Source organism: Photinus pyralis, unplaced genomic scaffold, assembly GCF_008802855.1.
Source record: "Photinus pyralis isolate 1611_PpyrPB1 unplaced genomic scaffold, Ppyr1.3 Ppyr1.4_LG5, whole genome shotgun sequence".
In the NCBI taxonomy this organism is placed as follows: Eukaryota; Metazoa; Arthropoda; class Insecta; order Coleoptera; family Lampyridae; genus Photinus; species Photinus pyralis.
Window position 1 is genome coordinate 2,521,637 of NW_022170596.1, and position 14,124 is coordinate 2,535,760.

Genomic DNA, 14,124 nt, shown 5'->3' on the forward strand with positions numbered 1-14,124 from the left:
AATATATACGGCGGGACTTCCTATAAGTAGTGGATTTACCGTATTTATTAAGGTCTGCTATCTTCTACATTCTAAAACATTTAGCCCTGAGAACTCTAATAGTTTTTGAGAAGATTATCAAGAAGTGGGACAGAGAACGTAGTAGTGTGGGGGGGGGGGGGGTAATGGAAAACGATGGATCCATAATTTTACGATTAGGAATCACGGGTAGCAAACAACTACTCTTGAGTTTTTAACAATAGGTATCTCCTTATGGTAACTAAAATATACTGGCGCGCTCAATCAGTTCGTCCACGATCACGGCTCTTTATGCGAAATAAACGAATCGTTCTATTTACTGGACAATTTGGTCACCTAAATTTTTTACACCCGGTATACTTTCTACGATATACGGTTAAACTCGAAGAATCGAGGCCGCAGATAGGGGGGGTTAGAAGCCCCATCCAAAAGCTAAGGGCTGTTGGGAGGAGGGGGGAGGGTGTAAAGTTTGAAACGAAAGTTGACCTTTACCGACGTAACTCCGCTTTATACGTCGCGACCTAGGAAAAACTTACAATTGGGCAAATATGACCTCAAACGTCCCCCAACTGACGGCATACCATCCGACCCGGACCGAAGGAGGTGACAAGGGGGAATTTTCGAACGAAATTCGAGTTATCAAATAATCGCCTATAAACAATATTTACGGAAGTCGAGTCCCATCCCTACCTACCCACCCCTACCCTCCAATAAACGGCATTTTTTTTTTAATTTTTGGCGTTTATTCGGGAACGACGAGGGACAGAACGATGCGGTTTTTTGAATATGGTCTCTCATATTTTTCGTCCACATTCTAGAATCGATGGTAATTTGGGCACATGTGCGAGGCGAGGCGGCGCAGTCGCCGAAACCGAGCGATGTCTTTTTCTTTGTTTCAATGTGCGAGAGTTAAAACGGTCCCGATTTTTACGTTGGTCATCGTTTAAGATCGTAAAAGATGAAGCGTGTTTAGGGCAATGTGAGAAAAAGTCAAATGGGGTGGTGGTAGTGAAGGGAGAAAATAGGAGAACAAACCAGTACCGGAAACTTACGTCGAATTGGAATGACGAATGAAAAGGAAAAAAAGAGAAAAAAAAGCAGTTCAGAGCAAAAAAATAGAAAATGGAGTGATGATACGAAAAATTGAAAGGAAGTGAACGGACACAGAAACATGAAATGGCCAGAGAAAAGCAGCCTATGTAAGAAGAAAAAAGGAAAACAGAAGATACAGGGCACGAATAAACAAGAAAAGAAACTGAAAAGGATTAGAAAGCGGGAGTTAAAGAAGACAAAATAGAAGTTGAGTAGTGGAAAACATTGAAATAGATAGATAAAAAGTGCAATGGATAGAGAAGGAATCGGGAAAGGGAATGGGATCAGGAAGAAGAAGATAGAACAAAAGCGCGAACACACAATGGGGAAGGTAAAAAAGTCAAATGAAAGAAGAAAAAGCAGAAGAAGGGGCAAAAGGACGAAAGAGTAAAAAAAAGTTCGAAACAGAGAAAAGAAAAGGAAGGATGGAGGGAAGGAATGTGCAAAAATACAATGAGAACTGAAAGCTTGTGGAATCAAGTAGAAAAGAGTAGAGGTAAAGAGGACGTAAAAAAACAGGCAGGGTCAAAGAGAGAGGATGAGGAAGGTAAACTCAAAAAGGGAAACGCTAGGGGCAGAAAAAGAAGAAATGAAACGGGGATAAATGTGCCCTTCTCTGTTGAACGGGCTTTGGTTCCTTTCATTATGCGCCTTTCCTCTTCTTTATCCTTTCCTCATTTTCCTTCCTTTTTTCAGCTTAAATTTATCTTCTGCTGTTTCCTTTCAATTCTCCATTTTGCCTTTAGCTTTAGGTTTAACTCTGTTTTTCTTTAATTTTTTGTTCCCTCTCCCCATTTTCCTCCTCGGTCATTTGTGTTTATCCGTTGATTTTCGCCTTCTCTTCTCCACTACATTCCGGTTTAATACATCTACCTCGTCCTTTTTTCTCATCCTTTACTTATATTCCATACTAGTTGTTTATCCTTTTTTACCTCTTTAACGTTTTTATTTGATTGTTTTACCATTTTCCTGCACAATTCAGCTCAGCCTTTTTATGAGTCTTACCCTCGGTCTTACCCTTCCTCTTTCGCACTTCTATCCTTTTCTTTTACGTTGTTGCTTTTCCTTTCTCCGTTCCATCTTCAACTTGCTTTTTCTCTTTCCAAATTCAATTCCACTTTTCTTGTATTATCCTTCATTGGATTTTCCTGTTCATTGTTCCTTTTTCAGTTTGCTTTGACCATACATTCTGTTCACGTTTCCCCTTTCCTACTTTTGCCATGCCCTTCCTTCATCACCTCACTCCAATTTTACTTTAATAGGTTTTACGTGTACCTTGCGCTCACTTTTCCTGGCTATTTCCGTTTCCGCCGCTTTTTCATACTTTCCCTTAGGTTTACTTTCCCTTTTTTCGATCCTATACTCTTCTTAGGCTTTATATTCCTTTCTGACTTTCACTTATTATTTGTACTTCATCTTTGGACTCCTCATTATTCGATCCTTTTAACGTCCCCTACATATCTCCATTTCGTTGCAGGTTTCTATTCTCACTTTTTCTGTGTATTTTTTTTCAATTTATGCGGTTATACCTCTCCCTTGCTGTTTTGTTTCCTCCTTGGGTTCCCTCTTTTCTTTGCATTGTTCCCCACTTTTCACTCACGCATGTTTTCTCTTTCTTACATTTCGTTTCAGCCGAACAGCCACTTTCATTCCCTTTTCAGATTTCAATTCATCTTCATTTTAGTTTTTAGTTCCACTTCTTTTACTTTTGTTGTCCTTATTACCTATCATTTCTCTTCTCTAATATCTCACTTCAGTTTTGTTTCAGTTTACTTTTCTTTTTATCTTCTATCTCTCCTTCCTTTTTTCTTTCCCCCGCTTCACATTTCTCTCTTTTCCTATCCCTCTTCTAACTATACTAATTCTCTTTTATTATCCTCCATTGCTTTGTTCTGTGTAGCATCATCTTTCGTGTAGTCGTACCCTTCGCCTTTTCCTCATTCACCTTATTCCCATCCCCCTTACTATACATTCTTCATTTTTGTCTCATTCACCATTACTGATCGTCTCCTCGTCGTTCTCCTCCACCTAAACTGACACTTCCTTCAATTTCCATTTCATTTATCTTTTGCTATTCTCTTTCCTTTCCATTCAGTTCCCTATTCTCCCATTATATTTCCCTTTTTTGGCTTTATATTCCTCTTCCTTTATGTCTTTTTGCACGTATTATTCCGTATGCTTATTCTGATCTCCACTTTCCTCGTCTTTCCTCAGAGCATTTTTCATAAGTTGAGCAATGTGTCAATAACGGTTCTATAAAAAGCGTGAGACTGGGCGGCATCTACATCTACATTAGGGATTTTATGTAACCCCCCCCCCCCTCCATTTCCCATTGCCTTCAGAATGTTCTTTCTTCATATTTCGGCGTTTATTCGGAGACGCTAAGGGTTAGAACGGATGCAGTTTTTTACATTGGTCTAATATATTAGTCGTCCGCAGTCTAGAATCGATGGCGATTTGGGTACAGGCGCGAGGCGAGGCGGCCTAGCCGCCGAAACCCAGAAATACCTTCTTCTGTGTTGCAATGTGCGAGGCGAAGTCGAGCAATGTGTAAACGGTTCTATAAAAGAATGGTGGCATCTAGATTAGGGTTTTATGAAAACCTCCCCCTCTCCCCTTGCCTTTAGAATGGATTTTCTTTATATTTTGGCATTTATTCACAAACGCTGAGGGTTAGAACGATGCAGTGTTGGTCTTCACTCCGCTTGCACGAGCGCAATGCGGACAACCTCCACCGTCTTCATGGAAGCCCTTTTGCGTCTGCCTCAGCTAGATTTCCACGTGACGGAGGAGGCCAATCTGCCATCCTTGCATGTCAAAGATAAGGGATTGTTCAATAACTAAGATGGGCCACTCTCGAATTCGATTCCCGAAACCCACCCTTCGGAACCGCGGGGGGGGGGGGGGCAAACGAAGCGCGTTTACCAATTTGGTGGAATTTTCTATCGCCGAAAAACGTCAAGAAGAATGAATGGATTATAAATTGTTGGTGACAATAAAATTATTTTAAAATCTATTTTTGTTCGAATTTTACAGAAATAGTTAAAAGTTGAATTTTTTAGGGGTTAACGTTGTTTAGGCATTACATATCATTGAAAGTATACCGGGTGTAAAAAATTTAGATGACCAAATTTTCCAGTAAATAGCACGATTCGTTTATTTCGCATAAAGAAGAGCCGTGATCGCGATCGAGGACGAACTGATTTAGCGCGCCAGTATATTTTAGTTACCATAAGGACATATTAAAACTCAAGAGTAGTTGTTTGCTACCCGCGATTCCTAATCGTAAAATTATGGAATCATCGTTTTCCATTCCCTCCAGACCCCCCCCCCCCCCCCCTTCTGCGTTTTCTGCCACACTTCTGTTAGTATAAGAGATAATCTTCTGAAAAACTATTATAAGAGAAATACCCCTCAAAACACAGGAGTACCGTCAACAAAGAATGACTCGATAATTCCTTCTCTACTTCTCTTAGCTCTCGCACGATAATCTTAGGGAGAAGGTAATGGAATCATTGTTTCCTGGGGGATATTCCATACTTCTTCAGACCCCCCGGTTGCACGTTCTCTGTCGTACTTCTTAGTAGAAGAGGATCTTCTCAAAAACTATTATAAGAGTTCTGAGGGCTAAACGTTTTATGGGGGAGAACATAGCACCGAAGGGTGTAATACCCCCCAGCTTCAGAGGAGTATCCTCAACAAAAAATGGCTCGATAATTCCTTCTCTATTTCCCTTAGCAGGCGCACGGTAATCTTAGGTAGAAGGTAATGGAACCATTGTTTACTGGGAGGTATTTATATAATAACTCTCGGACCCCCCGGTACTACGTTCCTGTTGTACTTGCTGGTAGAAAAGGATGCGATAATCTTCTCAAAAACTATTAGAAAAGTTCTCAGGGCTAAATGTTTTATGGTGTAAAACATAGCACAAGACCTTAATAAATATGGTAAATTCACTATAGGAAGTCCCGCCGTATATGTTGGTGAAGATAGTAGGTAACAAATTCCAGGATGCTCGTATATAAGACTTTAATGTGTTTTAGACTTTAGAGGAAGATTGAACAGCTGTAAGAGGATTTTAATGTATCATTTTTTAAAAAGGGGTCTTACAGAAAAAAAAGATGGAGGGAAGAAAAACAAGAGCGATATAGTAAAACAAAACCAGAAAGATGGCACAAATAGAAAAATAAACCAAAAATGGAGAAGTGTTTTATTAAAATTAAATATAAGTGTATAAAGCGAAAGGACCAAACGAAAAGAAAACGGGAGAAAAGCACACACAAACATAAAAAGATGGAAAATTATTTACAGAAAAAGAAAACATTTAGATTTTTAGCCATACAAAGGGAAAACAAAGGGCTAAACAGTCTGTAAAGAAACAAAAGGTACATATAAGGGATGAAAACAAACGGAAAAAGATGTATAATGATGAAAAATTATAAATAGATATAAAAAAAGTATCTACATGTAAAAAATGGGAGTGGTAACTCGCTTTTAAGTTAGCACCCCCAGTTTAAAAATCGGTTTTCCGATAACCGACCATTTTTCTTTCAAAATCGACATATGCCAGATATCCTTTTCAGTTAAAATAATGGAAGTTCTATTTTGGCCGTGTTTGCCTACGTTCTCTTCCACTCTACAATTAATTTCGACAATTTACAATCGACGAATAATTTACCGCCATTAAAATTGAATTTTTAACCGGCAATTTATGAATATTATACTAAAAAATGACCCATGATTGACGTATGCGCCGTATTTTTCTCATCATTAATATTTAACGTGTTTATATAAAATGGGGGTAATTTCCCCCAAAGTGGAACATTTGAGAATGGCGGTCTTGGCGGTAGATCCCAAAGGTAATCGCGACGAGTTCGCCTTGCACAAGACTTTGTTGAATTGTCTGGGGTTGAGGTTTCGAAACGACGTGACGAAGATCCGTAAGTTGCACTTGCTGCTGCTGATCTTCGTGGTCGCCTCGTATTCGGCGATCGAATTGTGGGAGCTCATTGCGAATGTGGACGATTTTGATATTGTCACCAACATCCTTTTGCACTTGATTGGGTTTTATATGGGTACGGAGGTGGGGGCAGGAGTAACCGTGACCTAAATCGCGAATTTTAGGCATCGCGAAGATGCTGCTGTTGTTCCTCCAAGCCGACAAGCTAAATGTGGTACTTCGCGAGCTGGAAATCGGTGAGTTATCGGTGACACGGGACGAGTACGAGGAGAAACTGGTGGTTCAGTGCACCATGAAGACCAACAAACAGGTAGGCAGCCGGCTGGGAGCTCATGGTGCACCAGTGTTTCAGATCAAGTTCTGCTTCGGACCGCTTTACGTCGTCTTCGTTCTTTCGGCAATATTCGCCATGTCTACTAGACTGATCTTCTCCGACCGTTCGAAGTGGTCGCTACCGTTCACCCAGATCACAATAATCGACGTGACCAAGAGCCCCAACTTCGAGATTATTTGGTTCCACCAAACCCTGGCGTTCATCGTGGCAACCTGCGCGTACCTAATTTGCGAGGTTATGATTACGTCAGTCTTGGCACATCTTTGCATTCAGTGCAAGATTGTTGCGCACCGCGTCGAGAAGAGCGCCGCCCAGGTGAGTATCCCACTTCTGCGGCTGACATCACTAACCGTGATACTGAGGCTGAGGCACCCGTTGCGCGACACGTCGCCGTCTACAAGTGGAGCGGTAGAATCCAAGAGGCCTTCTCGCTGATTGTCCTGGTGGTCTTCGGCAGTGACGTTCTCATCATATGCTTCGCGTCGTTCCATGCATCACTGGTGAGTAGGTACCGCTCGAAACGTCTACACCTACCGCACTGATTTCAGTTTCCTTTAACCGACGCGCGATGCGTGCGCGATTTAGGGATGGCCGTGTCCGTTGCTGTGAAGACCTTAATAGTGTGTTACTATGGAAACGAGGTTACCATCGAGAGCGAGTCGCTAACCACCGTCTGTTTCCACGCGCACGTTCGAGTCTGGGATCGGAGCTTCCACAGAGCGCTGCTCATGATGATCAAGAAGACCCAGGAACCGATACAAATCGCAGCGGGAAACTTCGTACCGATCTCCTTGAGCACATTTATCTGGGTATGCCATCAGTAAAACGAATCTGCACTCATTTCCTCTTTGTAGATTATACGGTCATCTTACAGCTATTTCGCCGTTCTTCGCAGTCGAAACGATGCAATTTCTTCTTAATCAGTGATAGTCGAGATGGTGTACGTTTGTTGGTAGTGTAGGAGCAGAAGAACACAACTCAAAGTGCACTTTTGTATAGGGAAATAGAAAAAAGCGCAATTAGATCATATTATAAATCTTTGGACTGGATTGATATTGAAATTTGAAGTATCTTGAAATTGGAATCATGTTTAACGGTGAATTTAGAACCATTATTGACGATTAAATACAGTTCTATTGTAAGGATTCGAATGGTTTGGAGATTCATCGTTTAGGACTCGAAATATTTTGAGCAGTACGGTTAGCGCTCTCGTGACTCGAAACCAAGTGCTTTTAAAAATCTCCCCGGAATAATCCCTACCTATTCGTTGTCAATTAGCTAACGCCCTCTGATATCTGGTGATAGTGAAACATTTTTTTCATTATTGGCGTTATAGAATATAATAGGTAAGTAAAACTAATTAAGAACTCTAGCAGGTTGGAACCCACGATTTCCTAAAGCCATAAAAATATAAACATGCTATAGAGTTCAAATGACCATAAATATGATCACTAAACTTTAGTTGAACTCTCTAAAAATCTACATTTATTAAAAGTAAAAGGAACTCTACTTTCTCTCTACGTGCTTTCTACCTGCTTTCTCCTTTCCCTCTCAATTCTTGACTAACCATATATTTTCTGCATGCCTTTCTTCCGCATCTTTCCTTCATTTTTTTTCGACTTCTTGTAGTCTTCTAACCCCTCCCCCCCTCCTTAATTGATTAATAATATTTTATAATATTATTAATATTATATAATATTAATAATATTTTATTTAAAATAATTTTCTCGAATTTTAAAGAGTTAATTAATTATTAATTTAAATGTTCGCACGGTTTATAGATCTTTATATTGCCTGCGCATCATTTACCCTGTTATCCCCACCACTTTAAAGGGGTTCAAGTCCTTCCAGCATTCCTCGCCCTTTTTTGTATCTCCTTTGATTTGCCGCCGTTATTTACGTCTACTTTATTGATTTTTCTGGCTTCCCCCCCCCCCCTCTTTTTTCTTTGTATCTTATTTCATATGTTCACGTCTTCATTCGGCCCCCTTCCCGATCTATCACGCGTTATGTCTATCTCCTATACGTCTCTTTGAGGTTAGGTTTCCCTCACGTTTCTATTATTATATCTTTCGGCTCCCCCCTCCCCCGTTCATATTGTGCGCGACTTTTCCCTTCACTATTTTTCACTCCACCACGCTCCCATCGTGCTATTCCTCCAGCATTCCTCACCCAATATTCACAACTTTTCTTTCCTTCTTCTTTTTTGAAGTCTTTCATGCGACTCTTTGCTTCAGATTTCCCTCCATGCCCTTTTCACGTCTCGTTCACGCTTCCTTCACATTTCCTGGACTTTCCTACACGCCTCTTTTCATCCATTTTCCGACATTCTGCAAACGTCCCTTGCGAATTGAACCGACTCTCCATATTTTGGACTAGGATTTAATAATAAAATAAGCTTTGTATGCTATTTTATGTTTTCCGATAAGTGTGAAGCCGGGGGGAGAGCGAATGCTCTCTTTTTCGGTAACTGTACTCGGGACCTATGAACTACGAGAACGCGGACTAGTGTTAGGGGTTAAAATGAAGTTGGAGATTGGCCCCACTGACAGAATAATTATAATGTTTATTATTAGGGGTAGTTCAAATCAAATCAAATCAAAATTTAAGGCAGTATTTGTCCTTACTGTCAGCAGTAGTATACAATTTAAAACCCACCTGAAGCAGTTCTTTTGAAACCTTTATAACTACTTGCAAATTAATGTATTTATAACTCCATTAATTAATGTTAATTGAAAATAATTTTCCTTGTAGTAAATTCGCACTGAACATAATTAACAAACTGATTCAGAATGAATTTGGATTCTGGAATCTCCAATTTGCAATGAATCATTCTGGAATTGTATTTAATCTCGAATAAGGTTTATAGATTCGCCGTTAAACATCATTTAGGTAAACCGGGAACGATTCGAGTTTCAAAATGCAATTATTAAAATGCATGGTTCAAGATTCGCGATCCTTCAAGATCCATTCAAGATTCCCCAAGATCTAATATTCGAAATATTATAATATAAGATTACATTTTGAGATTACAGTATTACATCTATGTTGGTGCACACTAACACGTAAATATTTGTTTAGTGAATTATCTAATACAATTGTTCATTGACATCTGCTCTTAATCTTCAGTTGTTCACTCGTCTAAGTATCATCAGGTACGAGTACGAAGTGCGAGCAATCTGAAATGAACCCTGAGACCAGGTACACAAGCCTTAAGTGACTCACCCAAATGAACGTTCCGAGCGTCAATGCCGAAAACTTTCCAGCCGTGAACGTTATCGGCTTTTTGCTTCTTTCCATGATCAGCACGATGCCTTTTTGGAACCTCACGTCGGCCCCATAGAATTCCACCTCGTAACAGGCGTTACGTACATTTTGACTTGCGAGAGTGACCTCGTTACCCCAGTAACTTATCAAGATTATCTCGAAAAACACGCACATGGATCCCCCTACGTGCAACTAGAAAGGCATAACACGTTGACCCATTCGGGACGCTTACCCCGTTCAGCTTGTACAGCAAGGATCCGATAAGTACAATTCCCGAAAGCACAATGAGCAGCACGAGCAGGTTGAAGTTTTCCTCGATTTTGTTGGCAATGTCGAAGACGGCCAAATGGTACGTGACCGCCTCTTTCAAAGTCGGTCGTAGGTATTTCCACGGTATTTCGCTGGCGTCAGTCCCTGCTCGGGCGCCAAGTATAACGTCCTGAAACGTCACCTTGAGCCGAAACCCGGCACTAAACACACCCACCTGCTCCATTCTATTGCGGCTGTTCTTGATCATTTTCCGTATGAATGTCTGCAAAATCTTCAACTGGCACGTTATGTGCGCCAAAACGGTCACGGTCAGTAGGTCGGAGGTAGCGAAGGTCCAACCGATCGGGAACCAGGACAAGTTCTGGTAGAACGATGCGACTTCGTAGTTTGGACTGTAGGTCGTGTTAAACATCGTGACGCGGCCGTACTCGAATCTCCAGTCGTGGTGGTCGTCGCTTCGTATGCGCCAGTATATGGAATCAAGGAGGGCGAACACCACGGTGATGGTCACCACCGCCCAGTACATGATGGCCTACAACGAAAAGTTTCAGAGTAATTTGCAGGGTATGGAAAAACCTCTGAAAATACTGGACCTTGAATTCTCGCAGTGTTTTAAAGATTGTGTAGGTTTTGAATAGTTTAGAGAGACTCGACCTCAAGAGTTTGAAGATGTACCCTTAGAGCTCTACACGTTTGCAAGTTTTGGGATGCACTGAAGGCCGCAGGGTATGAAGGCTCTTATAGGTTCGAATTTCTCACGAACCTTAAGGGTTTAAAAAGTGCTTCGAGAGCTCGGAGAAAGCTCTAAAGCCTTTGAATGATAAAGGTTCTGCAGTTCTCAGATTTCGAAAGACGTTGTGAAGACTCTAAAGACTTTCAAGGTATTTATACTTTGGAGACTCTGAGCGCTCCGCATATTTTAAAGGCTCAAGGCCCTGAAGGCTCTCCAGGAACTCAAAAATTTAAAAATTATGAAAACTATCAAAAGGCTCAGAAAGCTTGGATCTCCTAGCTTGTGGCTCTAAAGGTTCCGAAAGGTTTCGAAGATTTGGAATTTTGGAAACGCTGACGATTTTGGACATTTTGAAAACTTCCACGGATCTGTGGCGGCTTTGACTGGTTTAGAGACCTTTAATGCTCTGAAGTTCACTCGAGGATCTTAACAATTTGAAGGGTTTGAAGTTTGTGAAGGCTGATCTGGGTGCGGAAATGTTTAAGTGTCCGTTTGAACACATTTCAGAGTTAAACCCCGAAGGCTTTTTAAGTCTTTCAAGAATTTGAGGACTCTAAAGGTTATCGAAGCCGTTAATATTTTCTTTGCTTTCAAAACCTCGACAGTTTTGAAATCTTGAAAATGCTGACGGCTGAATGGCAGGGTTCTAAAGTTTCTGAGGACTCTGCAGTCCGAACTGTCAAGGCTCAAAAGCCTATAAATAGTTTGAAGATTTAAAGGCTCCGAATTAAAATTTCTGAAAACCATGGAAACTCAAGAGACAGTTTGAATGATTGCAAGACTGAAGCCTTTGAGTGCGCTGGAAACAAACAAATCTGTGGATTTCTCAAAATTGCTAACTCAAGGCTCCCAAGGCCGTGAGGGCTGAACATTGAGAACTCTATAAAGCTCTCAACAATGATAACGCGCTATTTATGGACTGGCGACTGACTGATGCCAGAAAGAGGAAGGCTTCCGAGCTAAGGCTTTCAAGATCTTCAAGGCCCTGACGATACTTAAGGCTTTGAAGACTACTAAAAAGCTCGGAAAGCCTCGAAGGCAAAGTCTCTGAAAACATGACAAAGATTTTCAACGTTGTCAAGGCTTTCTTAAGATTGTAAGGTTTTTTTGAAGATTATTAAAGCATGTTTTAGACCTTTAGGGCTATAAAGGCTGTGAAAATTTTCCAAACTTTGAGGCTCTGAATTTTCTGAAGAATCTCGAGATTTTGAATAACTTGTCACCTTTAAGGCCTGTGTAAATGCTTCGAAGGCTCGAAGACTGTGAAGGCGCTCAAAATTCTGAACGCGCTAGAGGATCCCAAAGATCTAAGTGGATTGGAGATTGTGAAGGCTATAATGGGGCCGAGGCATTATGGAAGACACTGACGGGTCTGAAGGCTCAAGAATATGAAAACGTTTAAGGTTCGAAATGTTTTCTGAAGACCGACGATTCTGAAGGCTTTAACAGGGCCTTGAAGTCGCTGAAGAATGAAGACCATAAAGGGCTGAAGGCTCAAATCTAACAACTCTCCTAAGAGTCGCAGATCCTTGAAAGCTCTAAGGTTTGAATATTTCGGATGATTTTGCTGTCAAGGCTCTAGTGGATCAAGGATCTGAAGTGTCTGATGGTGAAGGCCGTGAATCTTCTGAGGGTTTTAGTTCTCTAAAATGACGACTGTGAAGGCTAGAAAAATGCGAACTCTCCAGAGTTTTCTTGGCTCTAAAGGCTTTGAAAGTGGTGTAACTAGAAGACCTTTGTTCTCAAGGCTCTGAAGAAAGACTTTGAAGGTCGCGAGATCGCGATGATTCTAAACTTTTTACCTTGAGGTTTATAACGGCCTTGGAAACGCAAAATAGGGCTCCAGCTCTCAAGTCTGTTTTTTTTTAAAGATTGAGGGTTGTGGACTCTGAGGGAGAAATGAAAAGAATTGGAATTGAGGAAAGATGCGGGAAATATAGTGGTAAAAGGTAGAGGAGAGAAGAGTTGATGGTGCGGAAGAGAGTGAGGAGAAGGGAGATGCAACGGAGGGGTGACAGAGGGAAAGGAAGAGTTGGATAGGAGGAGGTGAGCGAGGTGGCGAAGGAATCGGGAGCTGGCAAAGAGATAAGTATCTGGATGTGTGGGGAGAAGTCGGCGTAACGGCCTTAAAAAATCTCAAAAAGCTTTAAAATTTCAAGGCTCGAAAGACCTTGAAGGTTTTTGAAACGGAGTAATACGAAAAGCTTGAAGTCTGTCGAAGAGCGAGTATTCTGAAGGCTTTCAATACTCTGAACGCTCTGAAACTACAAAGACCAACGGCTCTGAAGGCTGAAGAACGAATGTTTTCAAGGTTCTCAAGGCTCTGATGATTCCGAGGACCCAAAAACTTTAAAGGACGAGAAGATTGCGAAAGCTCTGAATATTCTCTAGGTCTCCAGGGTAACAAAGGCTGTGAATACCCCCAACACTTCGAAATGTTTCGCGGCAACGGCGAATTTTAAAGGCGTGAAGGTTTAGAAGACCTTGAATGAATACGGTGACGTCACTGAAGACTATGAAAACCTCGATTGCTCTCTACGAGGTTTCAAGGCTTTCAATTTTTACAAGAATCAAGAAGGATGTGAAGGCTCGCAAGGTTTTGAAGACTCAGAAAGCCTAAAAGGCCACGTATTTTGAAGACTTTCAATAACTGTGAATACTCTCCGAAGACTATAGCTTCAGAAAGCTTTGAATCTTAAAAAGGCTTCTGAGTACTGATGGGCCTAAAAGCTCTTAAGGTCTGAGGGGCAACGTAGTGAAAGCTGAAAAGTGTGAAGCCTTTTTAATTTCTGAAGCCATCCAGGGCCACCCGCGGTAAATGCTGTGTACACTCTGAGGGCTGAAGACAGTTAAGGCTCTCAACAAGATTCTGAGGGCAAGAAAAATATGGGGGATGGGAGAGAGGAACACGAAAGGACAGGGAGGAAAACAAGAGAGTGGGGAGGGCGAGAGATTGAGAAGAAGGAAAGGAAGAAGAAGAAATGCGCTCACCTGTCGATCCATTAGGACAATGTAATCCCGTTTTATAACAAACTCTTCCACGCCGCCTCTCTCGCTGTTAGGCAGAAAGGGCTCGCTCTGCAGCCGTTCCAAGATCTCTCCCATAAACCTTCTCTTGTTCAACAAAACGACGGCCTTAATAAAAACTGAAAGGTAGGTACCTAGCATTGCGCGCCCAAAGAAAAAGGCCCCAATACTCACTCAAAGTCGTCACCGTTTGAAATATGAAGAACTCGAAGACCTCCGACCCGTCCTCCAGGTACTTGTGGGCGCCGATGTACTGAAAGAACGGGTAGAGATTCAGGCTGAGAATGAACGCCGAGTACAGCTTGTACGACCATTTCTCGTTCGGATAGAGCGATACTCCGCAGATTCGCAGCAGCGTCTTCAGCAGGTGGAATTGGTCGCCATGGGGGAGCGTGCGGAATTCGTCCGGCGCCGACATCTCGC

General features: G+C 41.6%; 2 protein-coding genes across 2 annotated transcripts; one reads left to right on the forward strand and one right to left on the reverse strand.

The window, feature by feature from the left end:
• Positions 1 to 6,991: 6,991 nt before the first annotated feature.
• LOC116172313 (odorant receptor 94a-like) lies at positions 6,992 to 7,334 on the forward strand. The gene is made up of 2 exons (XM_031489514.1): positions 6,992 to 7,213; positions 7,259 to 7,334. The coding sequence occupies exons 1-2, from the start codon at positions 6,992 to 6,994 to the stop codon at positions 7,322 to 7,324; spliced, it is 288 nt and encodes a 95-aa protein (XP_031345374.1). The 3' UTR covers positions 7,325 to 7,334.
• A 2,195-nt stretch (positions 7,335 to 9,529) lies between these two features.
• LOC116172672 lies at positions 9,530 to 14,119 on the reverse strand. Its single transcript, XM_031489921.1, has 6 exons — positions 13,876 to 14,119; positions 13,666 to 13,820; positions 10,156 to 10,473; positions 9,904 to 10,110; positions 9,630 to 9,827; positions 9,530 to 9,583 (listed from the first exon to the last, which is right to left on the reverse strand). Exons 1-6 carry the CDS (start codon positions 14,117 to 14,119, stop codon positions 9,530 to 9,532), a joined length of 1,176 nt encoding a protein of 391 aa, XP_031345781.1.
• Between the last annotated feature and the right edge of the window lie 5 nt (positions 14,120 to 14,124).